This window comes from Peromyscus californicus, unplaced genomic scaffold (genome assembly GCF_007827085.1).
Source record: "Peromyscus californicus insignis strain IS unplaced genomic scaffold, ASM782708v3 Scaffold_6__1_contigs__length_162567912, whole genome shotgun sequence".
NCBI lineage: Eukaryota > Metazoa > Chordata > Mammalia > Rodentia > Cricetidae > Peromyscus > Peromyscus californicus.
In genome coordinates, this window is record NW_026294584.1 from 138,703,098 (window position 1) to 138,725,971 (window position 22,874).

Below are 22,874 nucleotides of genomic sequence, written 5' to 3' on the forward strand. Positions count from 1 at the left end.
AATAAATTGGAGGAGAATGAATTAGAGAGGACTGGGAGGAAGTACAAGATAAATAGGATCTTCGTGGCATCATGGCGGGAGGATCAGTGATGGGAAAAGAGGGAGCTGAAGATGGAAAACACTGCGGAGAAGTGACAGAACGGGGGTGGCAGGCCCTGGCATTGAGGTGACTGAGCAAGGGCACTTCACAGTTGGGCCCTTCCATTTACTAGTGTAATCGTTTTCCGTCTCAAGTCTGAAGTCATGACTACTAACATCTTCGGCCATAGTCGCAGAGGGGATGAAGTGGAAGGACCTAGACACATCCCTTAGGTGCCCTGGTTCCCTGCAACAATTGTTGGAATATGGAGGCAGTCCCCAGCACAGACCACAGCATGGTCTTCCTAACTCTCCTCCTGTCAATGTGTCAGTCATGTCCAGGCTACGGCCATGAAGTCAGCACCCCCACCAGTCCACCAGTGCCTTCTTCTGGGCTCCCTGTCTGGCCCCACACCAAGCAGCAACATCTCTCAGGACAAAGGACACTAGAGACAGGGTGATTTTTGGCAGCTGAAATTGGGAAGGCTAGAGAAAGGGAGGGAGGCGGGCTGGGAAATGGGAAGAGCTGGAGCTGGAGTCTGGATTGGGAGCCCTTGGTGGTTCACCAGTTTGGAGTGGTGGTAGGGCATCTGTGGGGCAGTCTAGCTGCAAACCAGGTACGTGGAGTGGGGGCGCTGAGTGGACAGACTGCCTTTAGGGAAGGAAGGAGAAAGGCTGGCCTTGTATCAGCTCAGTAGATCTTGTGTTACCATTCCTTAGGCCAGAGTCAGCCAAGTTCTTGAACTTGCCCAAAAGCTCTAAACAGATTCCAAAGCACTAGGGAGACAGAGCAAGAATCCTCCCACCATCACCCCACCCTGAAACCCCTGCCTCTGCAGGGACTCACTTTTCCCCCATGCCCATCTTCTGGTCCCCTTGCAGGGCCTCCCAGAGACCGGGTCGGCTCCCTGTCCTCTTGTGCCCTGTTGCTTCTTCTCTGTGCTCCAGGATGCCCTCTGCTCCTTCCTCCACCAACTAGTTTTGCTGAGACTCCTCCTCCTTCTCCCCCCAGCGCTTCCTCTCTTTCCTTTAGCTCCCACTGGGCCTGGCTCAGGCCCTCTCCAAATCCCTTCTAGACTGAGCTCTCCTCCTTGTTTAACCACTAAGGCAAACGCCAACATGGTAACTTTCTAAAAGAAAAAATTCAGGCCTAGGTAAGGACAAGGAGTAAGACCAGAAAAAGAAGCCAGCACTACCCGTTCTAGTTCCTCCGGTACCCAAGGCCAGGCTCATAGCTTAGCTGCTGGGAGCATCACACATACACTCCACCCCCATCCTTCACCCCAGCTCCTTCTCTGGCCCCAGCCCCCCACAATCCGCTGGTCTCCAGGCAACGGCACAAAAGGAAAGTAGAGAGGGGCCTTGGAGGCCCAAGCAGAGCTAGCTGTAACCCAATCCAACCTAGTACCTGGAGGGGGTGGGAGCTCTGTCGGAGAAGGACAGCTCTCTGGGATCGGGGAAGAAAAGACAGGGTTTGGCGGCGAGGTGGCTGCAGCTCCACTAGCCCTGGCCAGCCTGGGGGTTTCTGAGAAAGCAATCGCAGAGAAAAGTGAGCCCCCTGGGAGACATACAGGGGTGCTAGGAGAGAAGGGAAAGCTGAGATGGTTACCTAGAAACTAAGAGGTACAGGGGAGGAGAGAGGGCAAGAGGTTCTTTGAACTGAAAATAACTGAGGGATTCAGGAAAGGGGGCAGAAAGAGATGTGGCCCCTGCCCATTCTCCAGTGACAGCTTCTGTTAGCCCTAGAATGAGAAGCCTGGGACCAGAACTCAGAATGGAGGAGAGGCAGGCAGAGGGTGCAACCTTGAAATTCTTCCCGCCCCAACCTCACCTTGGCATCTAGTATGGTGTCCTGCAGAACTTGGGCTCCCTCTAGTGGCCACAGCTACCCATGGGCAGATGCCGCCTGCAAGCATGAGCCCTTGTATCCAAACCATAGTCATCATGTAAGAGGATTTGACTCCCAAGATGGTCCCTAGGCTGAGTGGTTCAACGCCACAGCCCCACTGGGGCGGAAAAGTTAGAGGGGGCCTCTAGCCACACCCTGATGTCCTCCTCACAGTCTGGCCGTCCGGGGAGGCTGTTAAGCACTTCAGGTGTTGCAATCAGTATACTGAAGAACTCAGATTCCTCAGGCCCACCTCTATACCCATGGGACCATTCTTCCATCCCCTTTACCCTCCGTTCATAGTCCAAAGAAGTCGGATGCATGAAGTCCTGTCTCATTTCAAAGCAACCCAAAATTCTGTTGAGGAGGCTCTATACAGGAATGCTTTAGTTTTAGTCTACCACTTTAGTCCTTCTTTGGTCAAAGACTTTGGGAACCAGAAACCTTACTCCTCACCCCAGATACACACTAACCCTGACACTTGAGGGATTCCTGGACCGAAGGTTAAGAATCCTTAGTTCATGAAAGAAAGAAAGGGGGGGAGAAAAGAAGGTAAAATCAGATCTCTGAGTTTGAGGCTAGCCTGACCTACAGAGTGAGTTCCAGGACAGTCAGGGCTACACAGAAACCCTGTCTCAAAACAAAAAGACAAACAAACAAACAAACAAAAAGGTAAAAACAGCATGGACCCCCACCTACTCACAATGCCACAGACTTGGTCATATGTTCAGTGGCTCTCTTTTTGTGCCCTCCCCAGCTCTGTGGTCGAGTGTCACCAATATCCAGTCCTTCATCTCCCCTCCTCTCACATGGAGCAGAGAGTAAAACTCCTCAGACACGGGGCGGTGCATTGTGATTCAGACTTTAATAGTGGTGCTCATTTCAAAGCCCCAGAGTCGGTGGCGACTGTGGAACATGGCATGGGGGAGTGAGGCAGTGTTCTGGTGAAGCTGGAGAACTGGGGAACCTAGGGCTGGGGAGAGCGCCGTGGGAGAGAAGCCCCACAGGCACACAGCGCCGTTCTGTGAAGTACCAGGCTTCAGTCAGTGCACTAAATGAAACAATTGCTAAGGCCCTTTTCTGTTACCCTTCCCATGCTAGCAAAATCTCCCATCCTGGGTCACCTTGGGATGTAGCCACATGAAAATATGGATGTCCAATTTTGTCAAGTCTCATTCGTCAATTTCAGACTATAGTTATGGGGAGCTGACTGATTGACAAGCTGAACAATAATTAAATAATTAAATAAATAAATAAATCACACACACACACACACACACACACACACACACACACACACACACACACGCCTTACCAAACATGATCTCACATCCAGCACTCCCCAAACACCAGTTCTATGCATAGTTCATAGCTTATACACAACATTGAGGACAGTAAAGCCCACGTGCCACATGGCCCCATTGCCCTGTTCTAAACACCTCAACACACCAATCCTGAAGTTCCTGTCAGACACTGATGGCTCTTCTGTGGATCCCCTTCTAATCTTCATTCTCATTTCCAGTTTTTTAAGAGAAGAGAGAATAGACGGGAAAGCGGGAAGAATGGAATCCCCAAAAATGGGGCCCAGAGAGGAGGAAGAGCAAAGACAGCAGGGGTGTGGAAGCCAAGGACAGCCAGAGCAGGCGAGCTGAGGTGTTTGTTCTGGGTGACTCTGGGTGAACTATGGCAGGTCAGGACAGCGAGAAGGGGGTCCCGGGAGGATGAGATGGAGGTTCCAGTCTCCAGGCAAGCAGAGGGATCACAGCACACTGGGGTTTCGGAAGTTATGTCCCGCGAAGCGAGCTTCATCCCCCAGCTCTTCTTCAATTCTGAGAGATGATCCAGAAGGGGAGCAGTCAGGGGAGCAGGAGGGATCTAGTTCTCTCTCTGGGTCCCTTCACACTCCTTCTTTGTGGACTGCCCCAAGGTGAACATTCCCTGGCTTTAGTGTGACCTTAGTGATCTGTCAATCAGACCATCCCTAAACCCTAAACCCACTAGAAAGTATTTTCTTGGCATCAACTACTCTCCAGGACCCGGATGCTAGAGATGGAATGGTGGCCTAAAGGGGTGTTTAGTCCTGGGCCTCAGGTTCTTGTTCTTCGGGGATCTGCCTCACCTCATGAGCTGGTTGTACTTCGCCAGACGTTCAGATCTGCATGGGGCACCAGTCTTGATCTGAAACATTCCAGGGGATATGCAGCTTAAAGATTTCCTTCACCTGATTGAACAGCCCTACCCCTCCTCTCCCCCATCCCATTTATTTTGAGACAGTTTCATGAAGGCTGGTCTCAAAAGTGACGGGCTAGCGTTGAATTCTTGATCCTCCCGTCTCTGCTTCCCAGGTGTTGAGACTATAGGTATGTGCCACCAAGTCCAGGATGTTTGGTTGGTTGGTTGGTTTGGTTTTCAAGACAGGGTTTCTCTATGTAGCCCTGGCTGTCCTGGAACTCACTCTATAGACCAGGCTGGTTTTGAACTTATAGAGATCCTCCTGCCTCTGCTTCCTGAGTGCTGGGACTAAAGGCGTTCGACATCATGCCCTACCTTTATTTATTTATTTTTTTAATGGAACCCAGGACCTTGCACAAGCTAGGCAAACACTCTGTAACTGAGCTAAACTGAGCCCTGAAACTTTTTTTCTTTTTCTTTTCTTTTTTCTTTTTTGGTTTTTCGGGACAGGGTTTCTCTGTGAAGTTTTGGTGCCTGTCCTGGATCTCGCTCTGTAGACCAGGCTGGCCTCGAACTCACAGAGATCCGCCTGGCTCTGCTTCCCGAGTGCTGGGATTAAAGGCGTGCACCACCACTGCCTGTCAAGCCCTGAAACTTCTACTCTGCATTTGTATTAATTAATTAATTGTAAAAGTCAATATTTTATTTAGTGTCTGCTTGTATGTCTGTGAGTCTGCTCAGGCCATGGTCTGCACGTGAAAGTCAGAGGACAACTGGTGGGAGTTGGTCCTCTCCTTCCAACATGTGGATCCCGGGAATCAAACTCAAGCTGTCAGTCAGGCTTGGCACCAGGCTCCTTCGCCTGCTGAGCCATCTCACCAGCTCAAAATTTCCACCCTTCTCACTCTGGTTTGTTAAGACAGGGCCTCTCTGCACAGCCCTGGCTGTCCCGGAACTCACTCTATAGACCGGGCTGGCCTCGAACTCACAGAGATCCACCTGCCTCCCGAGTGCTGGGACTAAAGGTGTGTGATGCCAATGCCTGGCCTAACTTCTGCGCTAGAACCTTCTCTGATTCTCCATCTTCTGGCAGGGGAGTAACCACCTGGGCCTAGAACCCATCAGCCCTACGAAGAGCTCTCCTAATACCACAGACTGCTCCACTCACCTGGCCTGTGCACAGTCCCACTACCAGGTCAGCAATGAACGTGTCCTCCGTTTCTCCAGAGCGATGACTCACCATAACCCCCCAGCCATTCTCCTGGGCCAGCTTGCACCTGCAGTACACACCAGCACTGACCTTCTGCCCCGAGGCATAGGTATTCCCTCCCAGCCCCAGGCTTGCTCTAGGTCAAGGAACGCCTGGAGGAAAGTGACTAAGGGGAGGGGGGGGGGGGCGGAACATAAGGTATAGAGAGAACAGACGTGAGAGAATTGTGAAGGGTACCCAGCTTTCATCAACATTCCAGGGCAGAATCGGGCTAGGAGGACTCGAACGAGGGATCCTGAAGGAACAAGGGCCAGGTGGGAGAAGACAGAAGCCACTCACGCTTGGATGGCCTCTGTGACTGAGCCGATCTGATTGACCTTGAGCAGCAGACAGTTGCAGGCCTTTTCTTCCACTGCCCGCTCGATCCGCTTGGGGTTGGTCACAGTCAGGTCGTCGCCCACTACCTGGATGCCACCATTAGCTGTGAACTTGGACCAAGCTGCCCAGTCATCCTGGTCAAATGGGTCTTCAATGGAGACCACTGGAGAGGGAGTGGAGAGGGACTGTTGACGCTTCTTGAGCTCTGGAGGGACACCCTCCTTGACTTCCCAGCCAACAAAGCCTCCTCATCCTTGTCCCTCCACCCCCCCACAAAGAAGCCTGCTGGGATTCCTGTCCCTTCCTACAGTTTTTAGGAACCCGGGAGCTGGCCTTCTCTGTATCCTCACCTAGTTCTATTCCTACTGCCAGGAAGTCCTTCCTCATTACTAGTCTGGCTCTTTCCTTCTCCACTGGTATCTATTTCACCTTGCTCTGTCTCAGGAAGATGGAGACCAGCTGCCTCCACGGAGTGGGGCAGAAGCCTTTGGTAGATATGGAGACTCTGTAACTCAGTGATCCTTTCGCACCAGTGCCTGCCTTCACCAAAGATACTGAAGCCTGCTGCTTTCCTTACATCCATCCGTGTCTCCCCATCCCTGCTCCTTCCAGAGCCCTTCCTAGGGCCCAGTAGCTCTTAGAGCCCAGGTTCTGAATCAGATGGAGGAGACCCATCCCAGTTCCAGGCACATCTACCTGCCACTCAAAGCGTGGCTCTGCAGGAACCTCCTTCCCCTTCTCCCCGCTTCTCAGGCTCCAGAGGATATTACCTAGCACCAGACTGCACCCCATCAAGTTCACAGGTGTCCTACGGGGCCCTGCCTATTCTGCTCTCCCCATTTCCTATCTCCCCACATCCCTTGCTCTCACCAGGATAGTTCCGAACAAAGTCCTGGTAGAGTGCCCCCAGCTGGTCCCCAGTGATGTATCGGGAAGGATCAGCGGGAGACTTGAAGTCCAAGTCATATTTGCCATTTCGATAAAACTCGGAGGCGGCAACATCCATGCCAATCACGATCTTTTCCGTGTAGCCAGCCTTGTCGATGGCTTCCTTCACCAGCTCCAGGGCTAGAGACAAGCACAGTGAAATTCTAAGTCGGAGAAATAGGTAGGAAGGAGGGAGGAAAAGGAAATTAAGAGTGGAAGGAGAGGACTGTGGTAGGAGAGGTATGGATAGGCTCTGGGGAGACAGAGGAGTGGAATTCCCTTCCTGGTAGTGTTGGTCCCCTCCCCTCAGCCTCTCCCCTCCACTCCCACTCCACCACACCTCATCCTGGTGCTGGGTCTTGAACCTAAGGCCTCATTCATTTGAGGCAAGTTCTTTGCCCCTGAGCCACATTCCCACCCCTTTTTCTCTTTCATTTTGAGAAAGGGTCTCACTAAGTTGCCCAGGCTGGCCTTGAACTCACTCTGTACCTTAAGCATACCTTGAACTTTCAATTCTCCTTCCTCAGCCTCTAAGCAGTTGGGATGATAGGTCTGCACCACCAGGCCTGGCTAACAGTGTGTGTGAGTGTGTGTGTGTGTGTGTGTGTGTGTGTGTGTGTGTGTGTGTGTGTGTGTGTGTGAGTATGCTTTAAGATTTATTTATTTTTGTTTTATGTGTATTAAGTATTTTGCCTGCCTGTATGTATGTGCTTCATGGGCATGCTGGTGCCCACAGGTGCCAGAAGAGAGTGTTAGGTTCCTGGAATCACATGGGTGCTGAGAACCAAACCTGAGTCCTCTACAAGGGCAGCAAGCGTCCTTAACCACTGAGCCATCTCTCCAACTCCTAATAGCGGTTTTCTTTGGTATGACATCATATTAGCATTTTACATATATTATCTTATTTAGTCCTCAATGGTATTTGTAGAACTTGGATTATTCCTTTTTGTTTTGAGATTGGTTCTCACCATGTAGCCCTAGCTAACCTGGAACTCTCTGGGCAGACCAGGCTGGCTTTAAACTCAGAAATGTAACTGCCTCTACCTGGAATTAAGGGTGTGCACCCCCATACCCTGCTCAAATGCTTAGTTCTTGCCTCCCCCTTTTTTGGTTTTTCGAGATAGGGTTTCTCTGCGTAGCTTTGGCTGACCTGGAACTTGCTCTGTAGCCCAGGCTGGCCTCGAACTCACAGAGATCCACCTGGCTCTGCCTCCCGAGTGCTGGGATTAAAGACATGCGCCGCCACCACCTGGCAAATGCTTGGTTCTTAAAAAGATCACTTCTGCATCTTTATTATTATTATTCATTCTCTTTTCTTTCTTTTTAGGCATGGTTTTATGTAGCCCAGGCTGGCTTCAAGTTCATAGCAACCCTCATGCCTAAACCTCCCAAGTATTGGGGATTCCAGCCAATAACGCTTCAATGTTCAAATAAATGCAAGTAATCAGATTCCAGAGCAGAGTCTCTGTACACTTGTGTATCAATATGCATGCATTTACATGTGTGTGCGTGCATGTGTGTACACTTGTATGTGGTGTGGTGGCCCCAGACAGGCTGAGCAGGCGCTCTATCCCCGAGCCATACCTTCAGCTGGTATCTTCACTTTTAACCATTCCCTTTATAGTTAGTCCCCCCTCTGCAGCACAGAAACTGTGGGGATCCTAGTCACCTTCTGCGAGCCTGGGAAGGGGGTGAGACTGATGTGTAACTGCCTTCCTAGAGCATGGTGCATGTGGCATTACAGGATAAAATAGATCTTACCCAGACCACTTCCCAATGTTTTCACCAGTTCCAGCGAGGACCTATGCTAACAGATTATGCTAGGCAGATAAAAGACTGATATCCAAGGTCTATGTGTGAAATCAGAAGGCCCCCTGGAGTCCGCCCTAAAGACTGGTACCTCCTGAGATTTTCAGAAGTTCCAGGACCTTCCACCAGTACCCCTCAGAACCCAAGTGTGCCACTTTCCCAATGTGAGACTCAGAGCTGGAGTAAGGGCTCCGGCCTCACCTTCACTGTTCTCCAGGATGTTGGGAGCAAAGCCACCTTCATCCCCCACGTTAGTGGCGTCCTTGCCGTACTTGTCCTTGATGACCCCCTTGAGTGTGTGGTACACCTCTGCCCCAAGTCGCATGGCATCCCGGAAGCTCTCAGCACCCACTGGGAGGATCATGAACTCCTGCATGGCCAACTTGTTCCCAGCATGAGAACCACCATTGATCACATTAAAGGCCTGGGGAACCACAGATGGTCAGATTCAGAGTCACAGATGAGTCAAAGAGCCTTTCCCTCCTGCCCCTGGGATGGGGTCCCCCAAATGCCAGGCTCAGCTCTCACACCCCCAGCCTTTCTCTTGCTTCCCCTCATCCCTCACCGGGTTGCATGCTCCCTCCTCCTCGAGGAGGCTAGGCTCACCGGCACAGGCAAGATGAGGTCTGAGTTCCCAGCCAGCTGAGCGATGTGGCGGTAGAGGGGCAAGTCCCTCTCGGCTGCCCCAGCCTTACACACGGCCAGAGACACACCCAGGATGGCATTGGCCCCAAACTTGGCTAGGAGATTACAGAGGAAGGCACTGAGCGAAAATGTCCCTCTCTCTTGTAGCCCCTGCCCCCACCTATACTCCCTAGAAAAGCCAATAAATGAGACCTCCCACCCCCATGCTCCACCCCCAGCAGGGACTCATTCATTTTCTACTACAAATAGTGGGGTTGGGGGAGGAAGTAACAAGGAAGGGAAGGCCTCACATCTTCCTAAACATCCCCCGGACTACGTCCATGCCAACTCCTGTCTTTCTGTCTAATGTCACTCCCTCCCTCTGCAGTGGCTTTGGGCGAGGAAGGAGGAGGTCCTCTGACACTCACTGTGTCCCCAGCACGGCCCCTCCAGTTCTTTGTGCTTTTCTATTCCTCCTAGCCCAGCCCCTGCTTACATTTGTTCTCAGTCCCATCCAACTCCAGCATCAGGTTGTCCAGTTTCTCTTGCTCCACCACGGAGAGACCCTGTGGGCAGAGCCCCCATTACCCAGAGCCAAGGTGGGGGCTGGGCCCTAAGACGGAGGGTCCCCCTCATTCACACACAGTCTTCTGTGTGAGCAAGGTCCCACCGGATCCCTGTGACAGCGGCCTGCTCTGCCAGCTTTAGGGACCGTGAGCGCCTGCAGGGGCAGTTAGCAGTATTTTTCCACCCTTCCCTTTGTAACCACAGTTCCTAAAGAGCGGGCTTCTCTGCCTCCCCCTGTCCCTCCCTGGATCCAAGACTTCTTCTAGGACTCTGGTCTAGCAGCCACCCCCAGGAAAGAGCGGGCCTCACTGAGCTGATGAGGGCTGGTGCAATGGTGGTGTTGATGTGGTCCACTGCCTTCAGGACACCTAGAGAGAGGAAGAAGGGCTGGTCAGTCCAGGAGCGGGTAGAGAGAAGAGGAGGGGGAGGCATCAAGGGGGTGGGGCATGCTAGGAGAGGGATGGCATCACCTTTGCCTAAGTAACGCTGTTTGTCTCCATCTCTTAGCTCCAGGGCCTCATAGATGCCAGTGGAGGCTCCACTGGGGACTGCAGCCCGGAAAAGACCTGGAAGAAGACATTCAAGGAGGAAGGAGAGAGGAAACTCTGGGCCAAGGATTCTTGGAGCCTTCCAGCCGAAACTCCCACCTGCCACAGCCAGACTTGTCCCCATACTGTTCCCTGACACAGACTCACACACACTCACATACACCGTCAGCTGCACAAGCAAGGCCTCCTCATCCGCCCATCTGAGGCCTCACAGGCACGTGTGGGAGGCCACAGAAACAAAGCTATGCTAGGCAGAGCATGCGTGCTCCAGTGCGCGCACAGGCACGCAGACAGACCTAGAGGCAGGGCCTTTCTCACTCTGGACTAGAACACAGACCCATCTAGCCTGGCTTCACAAGTCGAGGAAGATCAGACTCCACAATCCAGCCCTGGGAACCTGGTCTAGCACCCCCTGGCCCCTGATATGAAGAAAAAATCTCTGAAACCTGCCAGACCCAGCATAGGGGAAGTGGGGGCTGAGGAAAGCCCATGCCCCGCCCATCACCTTTGGCAGTATAGAGATCCACTTCCACGGTGGGATTCCCACGGGAGTCCAAGATCTCTCGGGCCCAGATCTTCTCTATAGACATGATGATGGTTGGAATCTCCTTGGGTGGAAGTGAAGGAAGGAGAAAGATAAGAGGCTTAGAAGGGCGGAGCCTGGGGCCAGTGGGCGGGGCCAGAGGCTGGGAGGGCTGGGAAAGAGGTTACTGCAGTGGGTAGGGGGTGGGGAGGAGCTGGCTGCAGTCAGCCTCTGAGAAGGGGTTCTCCCTCCCCCCTGGAGAGAGGGAAAGGTCAACGCAGTGAGGAAGGGGAGGTCACTGCAGTCGGGGCGGGGTACATCTCATGACAAGATGGGAGAACACCGCAGTGAAGAGGGGAGGGCTCGACAGCGAATTCTTCGCCCCTCAGCAGCTTCGCCGACCATTGGGGTTCCCCTAGACTTCCCCAGGCGGGATGGCTGCCAGGCTGGCATTTTTTCCCTTGGATCTTGGAACAGGAAGAAGAGGGGTTGTCTGGGCAAGTGGAGCCCCAACTTGACAGCCCCCATGCACAGGGTCTATACAACACTCCGGGGTCGTCACCTCTCTCCCAAATATGAATTCCTCCTCTTTTCAAGAGGAGTCTGGAGACAGCATCCTGGGGCCTCCAGTCCCTAGGTGCTGCAGTGGGGAATGGTGATGTAGTCCAGGCTGGACCCATCGTCTTCCCTACCCCCAGTCAAATTCCCCACTCCTCTCCTCCCTCCCCCATGCATCGGAGAAAAGGAAATGTCAAAAGAGGAGGAGGGACAAAAGGACGAGTCTAGAACAAGTCTGAGGCAGCCAAGGAAGGGTGAGAGAAGGTATATCCCCAAACGCAAAGCAAGAAAGGACGTGCCAGGAAAACACGCGCTGCCCGCCGAGACACATCGAACTTAAGAAACAAATCGGCAGGACCCTAGGCGAAGACCGGCGAGGGGAGAGGGGCAGGCGAGGGTGGAACCGTGCAGTCAGAGAAGCGGGTGCAGAGAGCTGGTACCTCAACCTGGAGGAGGTAAGCGCCAGAAAGCCGGGAGCTGTCCGGGAAGGCCCGGGATGGAGGGTGCTGGGGAAGGCAGGTGACAGGCAGGTATGCAGCGTCACCGGCCCGGCGGGCCAAGCCCAGGACAGCGGGGAGTGGACGCGGCGAGGAAGGGGGATGCGGCCCGATCCGGGCCTCACCTCGAGGACTGCAGACTCAGCCGGTGGCGGTGGCGGTGGCGGTGATGACGGCGGCGGCGCAGAGAGAGCAGGAGTGGCGGCGGCTGCGGCTCCCAGCGCGGGCGGGGGGCGGGCAGGGGGCGGCGCCTAGAGAGCCGGGCGGGCGCATGTGACCCGGAGCCCCCGATGAGTCAAGAGCTGCAGGCGCCGACGCACGTACGAGCGCGGGTGGTGGTGGGGAACCAAACGGGTGGGGGAAGGGCCGGGGCGATCCTGGACCGGGAGAGGCACCCGCTAAGCGCTCTAGCGCTCCCAACCTATGTCCAGCCACCTCGAGGGAAGCAGGCACCGCCTCACTCCTGTACTGCGGCAGGTATTGACCCATGCTGATGGAGAAGCCCACCACGGGGACTCATGAGCTCGCTCAGACACAGGAATATCAAAATACCTTTTTATTTGAAACCTGAACTGTCCCATCACAGCCCACCTCCTTGGCTCCTTTCTCCAGATAACCGCTACAAGCATCCTGGTTGCTCCAGACCTGCTTGAGGTCTGTCCCCGATCTAGGCTCCAGACAGACCTTAGGGCTTTAGGCCCATAGAACAAGCCACACAAAGATGACCACCAAAAAGCCTGGGCCTTGGGATATGATGGATTTTCAGTTCGGAGACAAAAGGCAGCCAGCATCTCCCCCTTCCTATCACAGGTCTGTGAGTGTGGTGGTACCCCACCGGAGTCTCATCAATTCTTGAGGCCAGTGTCTTGGTCTCCTGGAAGAAAGGAACAGAGTGAAGCTTGTGCCCACATCCCTAGGCTTCTCAGTCTCCGCTTCACTCTGCCCTCCTTTCGCCTCCCCACCTGTGTCCTGTTATTTTTAGACTCAGATTTTTAGTGCAGGATCTTTTCCCTGGCCCAGCCGCATCTCCTTTCCTCATGAGCTCCTCCATGCCCCTTAGTAACCGTCTCTGCCGGGTATGGCTGCACATCAGCTCCTCTGCCTGCCATTCCAATTCTCACCTTTCTGGTCTCCTGTATCTTTTATCAGCTCTTCCTGGGCCTCTCATCTTTTCTTCATACCTAAGATACTTCCAACCCCTAACTCTGGTCTCTGCTAAGGGTTCTCCTGGCCTCTTCCGTGTGGCCAGCCTTTAACCTTCCGCCGCCCTGGCATTTCCCTTACCATCTGTGTAGGCTGGGAGGGCAGCTAAGCTGGTGGCTGGTATGGTTCCATGTCATGATCTACATCCTGTTCTTGTTCCTGTTCCTCCTTCATCCTCTGACGGATCTCCTCTGCCTCAGCGCGGTCCTCATCCTCAAAGAACTCTTTGTCTAGGCGCTCTAGGTGCGCCATCTGCACCAGGGCCTCCTGGCGGTAATCGGTCTCATCTGCACACGGGTTGTCCAACATCACCAAGGCTCGAAGCTTCGGCAGGTCCCGCAGCTTGGCCATCTCCCCTATGTCAGCAATCATATTGCTCCTGTGGATGAGGTCATGAGGACTCAACTCAGAAAATGAACTTTGAATGGTAGCTAGGAACTGGGCTTCCTCTGTAAGAACACCTCCGGCCGGGCCCTAAAAGCAATGACTGTTGAGGACTGGTCGGCCAGGTGTGGCCAGATTTTGCCTGATGCAATTCCCCAATTCCACCTCTACTATTCAAGGAATCCCTAAATGCCAACGTCTACTCTGTGATGTGTCATCTTGAAACTGTGGAGCGGCAAAGTTAGGCCTCAGCCTGTCTTGTATTTGGAGAGGAAGGACGAATGTCCCTTATAGAAGCAGACATTTTCTATCAGCCACACCACAACAGAAGTTAGAAGATTCAGGTCAGCAGGGAAGGAGTTTATGCCTAAGTGTGGGGTGCTGTGGAGTTGGGGTGTTGTGTGGGTGCTTCCTTCAGTAAGGAACCCAGAGCCAGGGATGGATTGGGTCTCTCAGCTTGAATAAAAAGGTCAGGCCTCTAACGTACTTCTTTCTGAGACTCTGTATGGAATGGCATGTTCCTGGCTTTCAAACAATAATGAAATCATTTTTAAGTATTCCAGACTAATCTCAATAGATGTTGTGGGCCTTGAGGAATATTGCTTACTTTGAGCTCTCGGTATTTTATTAGGCTCCATACATATTTTATATGCACGAGGCCCTGGGTTTGATTGATAGAACCACAAAAAAAAAAAAAAATCAGATAATTGTCTATCAGAAAAGAGATGCTGAGAGAAAAATCCCTCTGGCCATTCATCTTCTTCCTCTTCCTCCTTTCTTTGTGTGTGTGTGTGTGGGGGGGGGAACAGAGCCTGGCTATGCAGTCCAGGCTGTCCTCGAACTCACAGACATCCTCTTGCCTGAGCCTCCTAGGTGCTGGAACTATAGGCATGAGCCACTACATCCCATTCCTTTTGTTGCTGTTACTGGTTTGGTTTTGCTGTTGTTTACTTTTTGGTTTTGTTATTGGTTTTGGCAGAGTCTCACTATGTACCCTAGCTCGCAAAGAACTGCTCACTATTTAGACCTGGCTACCACCTCAAAATTGTAGCAATCCTCCTGTTTTTGATCTCCAAGTGCTAAGATTATGGGCATGTGCTACCACATCTGGCCTTGTTTTTTTCTTTTCTTTTCTTTTTCCTTTTTTGGTTTTTCAAGACAGACTTTTGCTATGTAACCCTGACTGTCCTGAAACTCACTTTGTAGACCAGGCTGGCCTCGAACTCACAGAGATCCACCTGCCTCTGCCTCCCGAGTGCTGGGATTAAAGGCGTGTGCCACCACCGCCAGCTACATTTTATGTTTAATATCAGTTAAGAGCTGTCCTCTACAAGTAATGTTCAGTTCAGGAAGAAAGAGACAAGAAATGGAAAGAATAATTGGGGCCTAGGAGAGTGAGAAGGGCATTTCTATAGGTTACAGACAGGAAAATGGCATTGGAGTCAGACTATAAATTGCTTCAAAACAGGAGTTAGCAACATAGTGATGAATGCCTATAACCTCAGCCACCCAGAACATTGAGTTCAAGAGACGGGGCCAGCCTGGGTAATGTAGCAAGACCCCCAAGTTTAAAAATGAATAAGAAGCTAAGCACAGTGGTGAACATTTTTAATCCCAGCCCTCGGGAGGTGGCGGAGGAAGATCTCTGAGTTCAAGGCCAGAGAAACCCTGTCTGGAAAAACAAAAAACAAAACAAAAAGAAAAGAAAAGAAAGAAAAAGAAGAAAAAACAGGGGGAAAACTTCTGATTCTTTTAGCTGTTCCTGAAACATAGCATAGGCCCAACTAAACATAGTATATTCTTTTTCATTATGGATTAAATTAACATAAGGGTTCAGGGCTCCCAAGAAGATCTTTGTGTTGCTCTTTGAACCAACTACAGAAGAAAGAAAAGGAAAGCAGAAGACCAGACCCAGAAGGAGAACAAGGTATGGACCCAGCTGTGGGTTACTGGGAGAGGGCCACTGGCTCAGAAGTTGCTCTTGGTGATGGATGGGTACAAAGTGGGTCTTAGGGAAGATGCACACCCGTACCTCAAGTTCAGGTACTGCAGTGATTTCATTTCCTTGGAGAAGCCATCCAAAGTTTCAATCTGGTTGTCTCGAAGATGCAAGGTGGTCAGATTGCTGAGGTTCTCCAGGCCTTCCACCTTCTTCAGCATGTTTTGAGCCTACACCCAGCATCCAACACATTGACTCAGAGAGGGGAGCTGAGAGCGGGGAGCTGGGAAAGGATGATGGAGCAAAGAAGAAAGCCAAGAAGAGAGGGAGGAGTGGAGTAGGGACAGATAAGGGAGTGTGGTATAGAGAATAAAGAAGTCCAAATCTAGGTGTGGCGGCCCGCCCCTCCAATCCTAGTATTCAGGAGGCAGAGGCAGGAAGATTGAGAAGCCAGCCTGGGCTACCTAGTGACTCTGCAGGCATGCCTGGACTATAGTGTGAGACCCTGTTTCAAATACCACCCCTTAAAAAAGACAAAGAAGGGCCAGCAGGCCTGCTCCATGAGCCAAGCCTGGCCACCCCAGGTCATTCCCCAGTACCCACGGTGGAAAGAACTCCTGCAAGTCGTCTTTGACTCCATCTGCGTGCTGTGCTGTGCTGTGCTGTGCGTGCATCCCCAAATAAAGAAGTAATTGTAAAGTCACTTTGATTTGAAAAGGGAAAGAAGTCTAAAGACTAGATTTCCCCGAACTACAAAAAAAATGATGATGATAAAATAATAATAAAAATGTTACTGGAAACTAGAAACACATACTTGTTTCTGGGCTAGGGAGGCAGTTTGGTGGCTGAGCATTCCTATAGTGTATACAAGGAACTAGTTTCAATCCTTACTACAAAAAAAAAAAAAAGAAAAGAAAGAAAGAGAGGAAGAAAAGATAGACCAAAGGAAAACAAAAAAGAAGCTTCCACTAACAAAAGCTCAGCTGTATCCCTCCTGCTATGCATCCCATCAAGAGCTGCTTGAACCACTGAGGCATTGCTGTAGTACCATTCCAGAAAGCAGCATGTCCAGCCTAAATGGACAGACACTTAGAGCCTGGTATGGTGGTGCACAGCTGTGACCCCAGCACTCGCTTAGGGGACAGACAAGAGGACAAGTCTAAGCTGCATAAGGAGTTCAGACCAGTGTAGACTATACAGGGAGATCCTGTCTCAAAAATAAGGTAAACTTGGGGCCAGAGCAATGGCTCAGCAGTTAAGAGCACCCACTGCGCCGGGCGGTGGTGGCTCACGCCTTTAATCCCAGCACTCGGGAGGCAGAGGCAGGCGGATCTCTGTGAGTTCGAGGCCAGCCTGGGCTACAGAGTGAGTTCCAGGAAAGGCGCAAAGCTACACAGAGAAACCCTGTCTCGAAAAACCAAAAAAAAAAAAAGAGCACCCGCTGCAGTTTCAGAAGACCCAGGTTCGGTTCCTAGCACCCGCACGGCAGCTCACAACCATCTGTAACTCCAGTTTCAAGGGATCTGACCTCCTTCCTGATCTCCAGGGGCACCAGACACACACATGGCACTACCCATACATACATACATACATATATATATATACATACATACATGTAGACAAAACACTCATAGACATAAAAATAAATACCCTTTAAAAGTAATAAAAACAAAACAAGATATTGTGGCATACATCTGCAAATCCCAGCACTTGGGAGACTGAGGCAGGAGGATTACTGTGAATTCTAGGCCTGCCTGGATTACATAGGCCAGCCAGGACTACATGGTATGGTCTTTAAAAACCAAGTAAAAGGCAAACAGACAAAACGCAGGCCATGGAGACGGCTCAATCAGTAAAATTCTTGTCATGAAAGCACGAGGACCCATGTTCGTGTCCCCAGCACTCATGTAAAAAGCCAAGCTTGGGGGTATACAGTCTGTAATGCCTGCTGTTGGGGTAGAGACAGGTAGACCCCTGGAGCCTACGGGCCAGGCAGACTGATTAATAAGGAGCTTCAGGTTCTATGAGAGATCCTGTCTCAAACACAAGGTAGAAATTCACTGAGAAAGATGCTTGAAGTCCACCTCAGGCTTCCACACACAGCACAGCTGCACACTTGCACGCACATGTGTGCACACTCAATGGTGGCCCACGCCTTGAATCCAAGCACTTGGGAGGCAGAGGCAGTCAGATTTCTAAGTTCGAGGCCAGCCTGGTCTACAAAGAGAGTTCCAGGACAGCCAGAACTGTTACACAGAGAAACCCTGTCTCAAAAAAACAAAACCAAAAATATAGTTGATTATAATGGTCCATACTGGAATCCTGGCACTTGGGACATGGGGGCAGGAAGATCAGGAGGAATTCAAGGTCATCCTCAACTATGTAATGATTTCAGGTCAACTTGGGCTACATAAGACCCTGTCTCAGGCTGGGCAGTGGTGGTGAATGTCCTCCAGCACCTGGGAGGCAGGGGCAGGTGGACCTCTGAGTTCAAGGCCAGCCTCATCTATAGATCGAGTTCCAGGACAGCAAAGACCACAGTTTAAACCCTGTCTTAGCCCCTCCCCCAAGAGACTCTGTCTCAGTAAATAATAAATGGCCTCCTTAGTCTGCTTTCTTTACCTGAATAGCACGTTTTGCAACAACCTGTATTAAGGCATTCTCTCTGCATTTTCCACACATCATGCCCTGCTAGGTTGGATGCCTCCCTTTCTCACTCCTCTCCCTTTTCCTCTAAGAGACAATCTTATTAGCCTAGGCTGGCCTCTAACTCTCAGCTGTCCTCCTTACTTGTCCTCCCAAATACTAGGACAATAAGCGTAAGCCCGTATGTATTGTCTTGACTTTACATTTCCACAGCGTCAGACACCATGCAAGGGCTGGCCATCCTCGTGGTGAGGAAGCTAGCAGCTGAGGCTGTTGGAAGCCAAGGCTGTGCTCCCTTCCCTGCACCACCCTAGGGCCCCAGGAGCTACCAGGAAGAGATTCTTCAGCTTAGGAAGGCCGATTCCCAATGTGCTTTCTATCTGGTTCCCCCGAAGCTCCAGGGTATGCAGGCTAGTCAGTTTTTCAGGGTCCAGCCCCGTCACATGGTGGATGCGGTTCCCTGCAGAAAAGGGAATTAAGAGCTCAAAGGTCCGTTCTGAGTGTTCAGCACTGGAAATCTTGGCCCTCTGTATCCTCTCTCCCTCTAATGCAGGGTAGAAGGGAAGAGGAATAACCCCAGATTAACATCTTTGGGGCCCCGTAGCAAGTGGGCCTGAAGGATTTATCTGTCTGTACTTGGGGAATGAATTAGTGATACCTAAGCCACACACGCAGCTGACTTCCTTCCCTCCTGCACATTTTTGGTCAAATGATGTTTTCCCTAAACAAACAATTTGAAATTGTCATCTGTGCTGGGCCTAGTGGTTCAGATTTATAGTAGTATAGTAGAGTAAGTCAGAGCTGGAGAGATGGCTTAGTGGCTCAGAACACTGCCTGCTCTTCCAGAGGTTCTGAGTTCAATTCCCAGCAACTGAATGGCGGCTCACAGCCATCTGTAATGGGATCCAATGCCGTCTTCTAGTGTGCAGGCATACATGCAGACAAAGCACTCGTACATAAAATGCATGAATAAACCTTAAAAAATCATATAGAAGATTTTTTTTAAAAAGTTATAATAGAACTGGGGATATGACTCAGTGGAAGAGTAAGAGGTTGTCACCTGTGCCTTTCACAGTGGTATTTCCCCAGTCTATTCTTCTGTAGAATTTATTTCCTTTGTGAGTTATGTTTTCTGTTTTATTTTTTAGACAGGGTCTCACTCTGTAGGCCAAGCTGACCTCTAACTACCTGTGAAGCCCAGACTGGCCTTGAACTCCAGATATCCTACTTTCACCTCCAGCACAGAGGGACTGGAGTTGCAAGCCAACAAATCCGGCTTATACTTACTTATTACCTTGTTGCTAACTGGCCATCACCCTAAACTAGAATGGGCTCTGCCTAAGAATAGAGATTTTTGGTTTTGCTCATTGCTGTATCTCTCACATGAAGAACTATCATAAAGAATATTATAAGGAGGGGCTGGAGAGATGGCTCAGTGGTTAAGAAGCATTGGCTGCTCTTCCAGAGGACCTAAGTTCAGTTCCCAGCACCTACATCAGGCAGATCACAGGAGTTCTGGCACTTTCTTCTGGTTCCCACCTACACATATTCACACACATGTAATTAAAAATAAAATTTAAAAAGAATATTATAATGAACTATAATAAGTGTCTTTTTTTTGGGGGGGGGAGCGGGAGGCCTCATGTAAGTATAGGCAAGGCTTTAATACTGAATTATAGCCCCAGTCCTGCAGGTGTCCTAACAAATAAATGACTGAATCCATACAAACAGTTGTGTGACTAAGCCAAGAGTCATATACTGCCTACTCCTGTTGGCCCCACGCTAGGAAGGGAAGTTCTGTGTATCTCTTCCTAAGGATCCACCTTTGAGATCCAGGCTTCCTAGACGGGGATGAGAGATGCCTTCAGTGTCCATGATCTGGTTGTAGGAAAAGCTGGCGATCTGCAGGTAGGGCAGCTCATTCAGCCGGGCACTCCGAAGCTGATTGCCGTCAGCCTTGAGCCACAGTAGGTGGGTGAGAGAGTTGAGCGGTGACAGGTCTGTGAGGTGGTTCTCAGAAATATCCACGTAACGAAGATGGATGTAGGAGCGCAGAAGGTTGATGTCTGTGAGGTCCCTAGGAGAAGGCGGCGGGGAGATCCACCATCAGGGGTCAGAACCCAGCGAGAACTGGAAGAGGGCCTTAGACAGAGGGCAGCAGGGACAGCTCACAATGGGCGACAGAGTGGGAAGGGGAAGAGGAGGGAGGTGGAGCTTTGCTCTTGTTTTTCAGTGCGGAGATCAAAACCAGTGCCTTGTACATGCTCGACAGGCCTTCACTGTGGAGTCTTTGCCTGGGCTTGGAGACATAGCTCAGTGGTGAGAAGGCTTGTCTAGCATGTACAAGGCACATCCAGACCACGGACACTGAAGGCATCTTTCATCCTTCCCTTCTCGTTAGATCAGATGAGAGAGACACGAACTCTGGCCAAAACCCTCAGGAATGAGAGAGGGGAGGCTTCTGGTGCTCTGGTTTCTCAGGTCTCACCTGTCTTTAGCCTCCAGCTTAATATAAGCGTGAGCCAGCCCACTGCCAGTCTTGCAGAGTAAAGAAAGTCCTTCCTTCATCATGGCCTCCGTGAGCGGGGTGGGCATCCACTGCAAGAGGAGGGCAGTAAGGGCATCATCCCTTTGCAGCTCCCCTCTGACACCGAGCCCCGGGACCCTTCCTCCAGGCTCTCACTTCCTCGGAGACTTCTTCTCCCTCCTTCCTGTAGTCATCCCACTCGTCCATCTCCTTCTCATCTTCTTCTTTTTCCAGATCATCCTGGTCTGGCTCAATGTCATCCAGATCATCTTCATCCGACATCTTTCTCCCCTCTGCCCTCTGGAGTCAGGTGAAACTCAGTTCTGCTGCTGAGAAAGGAGATCTTAGCTCCCACTCCACCAAACCCTCTCGTCCCTCACCTCCATTTACAGGTTCCCTGTACAGCGGACCTCCCACCTGTGCGTCCTTCCTCATCCTGCAGAACATCCTCGGACTCCCAACCTGTGCTTGGAGGTTCTAGCTCCCTTCAGGACACTTTCCCATACTCCTGGACCTTTCCTGCCTTCACAGTGGCTCCAACTCTGCCGCAGCAACCCAGTGTCCCTGCTTCCTGAATTCCCTTTGACAGAGTTCTACACGTCCTCCTAAAATCTTCCTCCACTAACCCCTCCTCCTCTCTCTTACCTACACCCCACCTCCGGGTTCCCTTCCACCCCCAACCCCTGCTCCGTTCATTTCTTCTAATGCGATCTCTCTGCTTAACGCCATTGCCCTGACGCACAGCCTCCAACCCTCCAACCCAATTTGTCTTCGGAGCGGGGCACAGACCCTGGTTCTCTTGCTCTAGAAGTAGTTATGGAGAGGATCTTGGTGCTGAGAGGCCAGGTCTGTTTTTTGGAAGACGCAACTGGGGTGTGGGGCGAGCGGGTAGTTAGGATTGTATATCGTTGTTATGGCAACGGAGGCGGGGACGCTTGGCTTTGCTGCTAGCTTCCGTTAAGAAACCAGAGTAACCCAACCGTAAAGCACAAACCCCGACGCCCCTACAGCTACCTTCAGCGGGTAGTTAGTTCAGTGGTTGCCAAGTTACCAGGCCAAATTCCCAATCCCACGTACCTGGAGGAGGCAAGAAGGGTGTCACGCGGGTAATTGTCCGAGGACATAAAACACAATGGTCCACTTCTAACAGTCTTGCAGAGAGGTGGGCGGGAGGCCGGGCTGGCCATTATGTCCTTAAAGGGACCAGATGTCAGGTGCGAAGGTATTGCGCTTTAGACTCTCCCTAAGAAGCAAAGCGGGGTTGGATGAGTGGTTAAACTGGGAGAAGCAAGAAATGCTACGGTGTGGCATCTGTGGCTGCTCGGGTTCGGCTCACTCGTTATTTTCTTAGGAGGCCTTGGAAGGTGGCCTGACAGAGCAGAAGCCCAGGCCAAGCTACCTTAAGACTGGCTTGCAAGAGAGATGGCTCAGCGATTAAGGGCGGTGGCTGGTGGCTGTTCCCTTAGGATTCCCAACAATCACATGCCATCTGCAACTCCAGCTCCAGGGAGATCTGATGCCCGCTCTGATCTCCAAGTGCACCAGGCATGCATGTGGTACACGTACATATATGCAGGCAAACGCTCATACACATAAAATAATAAAATTAATAAATCTAAAAAAAAAAAAAATTAAAGGCCCGGCTGTGAGTCTGGACAGATCTGCAGTTTACTAGCATTTATCTGAGATTCTGTAGAATAAACTTGGCCTTGACAATTGGCGGGAGTCTGCTGAGTTACTCTGGGTTTTTGCTGTTGCTGTGTTTTGTTTTGTTTTGAGAGAGCCTTTCTGCGCAGGCCAGGCTGTTTTGAAGCGACTCTCCTCTTTTCTCGGCCTCCCAAGGGCTGGGATGACAGGTGTGTGCTACCATGCCCAGCTAATGCTATCTTGCGGAATCCAAGGAAAACAGAACAATTAGGTAGTACAGGAAGATATGGGACTTATCATGTTACACACTTTAGATAAAGTGCAAATTGGAGGCTAGAGGGACGGCTCAGTGGTTAAGAGCGCTCCTGAGCTTGCGGGGGACTCAGGTGTGATTTTCAGCACCCACAAATGGTGGCTCCTTATCCTCTATCACGCCATCTCCAGGGGATCCAATGTCTCAGGCCTCCATGTTCATACCCCCCCCCCCCACACACACACACACAGTTAAATCTTTTTAAAGGTTGCAAAGTGGTCTGATGCTGTATGGGCTGAAAGTCAGGAAGTGTTCCTTTGGATCGATCTAGACTGAGGAACAAAATAGACAAATCTGTCCATTTGGTGTCAATGAACTAACCCAGGCTTTAGCGACAGCAGGAACTTGAAAGTATAAACACTAGGTTCCAAACAGTTCTGTCACTCAATAGCTGTGTGTTCTTCAGGTTATGTCACACAAGCCTGTATTATCTAAA

General features: G+C 51.1%; 2 protein-coding genes and 1 long non-coding RNA gene across 7 annotated transcripts; 1 reads left to right on the forward strand and 2 right to left on the reverse strand.

The window, feature by feature from the left end:
- Window positions 1-2,812: 2,812 nt before the first annotated feature.
- Eno2 (enolase 2) lies at window positions 2,813-12,034 on the reverse strand. 2 transcript variants are annotated; one of them, XM_052719730.1, is made up of 12 exons: window positions 11,905-12,034; window positions 10,707-10,809; window positions 10,124-10,219; window positions 9,963-10,021; window positions 9,583-9,652; window positions 9,069-9,202; window positions 8,664-8,886; window positions 6,597-6,794; window positions 5,688-5,889; window positions 5,307-5,415; window positions 4,086-4,144; window positions 2,813-3,795 (listed from the first exon to the last, which is right to left on the reverse strand). In XM_052719730.1, the coding sequence occupies exons 2-12, from the start codon at window positions 10,789-10,791 to the stop codon at window positions 3,726-3,728; spliced, it is 1,305 nt and encodes a 434-aa protein (XP_052575690.1). In that variant the 5' UTR covers window positions 10,792-10,809; window positions 11,905-12,034; the 3' UTR covers window positions 2,813-3,725. The 2 variants fall into 2 exon arrangements, with proteins under 2 accessions (XP_052575690.1, XP_052575689.1); XM_052719729.1 differs by having other exon boundaries at window positions 11,723-11,970.
- LOC128098521 (uncharacterized) lies at window positions 5,346-8,107 on the forward strand. The gene is made up of 2 exons (XR_008214274.1): window positions 5,346-5,457; window positions 7,981-8,107. It is a non-coding gene; the product is annotated as an uncharacterized LOC128098521 (long non-coding RNA).
- A 286-nt stretch (window positions 12,035-12,320) lies between the features above and the next one.
- Lrrc23 (leucine rich repeat containing 23) lies at window positions 12,321-22,076 on the reverse strand. Of its 4 annotated transcripts, none has more exons than XM_052719734.1 (8): window positions 21,556-22,076; window positions 20,635-20,804; window positions 20,440-20,549; window positions 19,775-20,028; window positions 18,281-18,411; window positions 15,399-15,535; window positions 13,064-13,361; window positions 12,321-12,653 (listed from the first exon to the last, which is right to left on the reverse strand). In XM_052719734.1, exons 2-7 carry the CDS (start codon window positions 20,758-20,760, stop codon window positions 13,088-13,090), a joined length of 1,032 nt encoding a protein of 343 aa, XP_052575694.1. In that variant the 5' UTR covers window positions 20,761-20,804; window positions 21,556-22,076; the 3' UTR covers window positions 12,321-12,653; window positions 13,064-13,087. The 4 variants fall into 4 exon arrangements, with proteins under 4 accessions (XP_052575694.1, XP_052575691.1, XP_052575692.1 ...); XM_052719731.1 differs by lacking the exon at window positions 21,556-22,076 and adding an exon at window positions 21,268-21,549; XM_052719732.1 differs by lacking the exon at window positions 21,556-22,076 and adding an exon at window positions 21,268-21,549 and having other exon boundaries at window positions 20,635-20,807.
- Window positions 22,077-22,874: the final 798 nt, after the last annotated feature.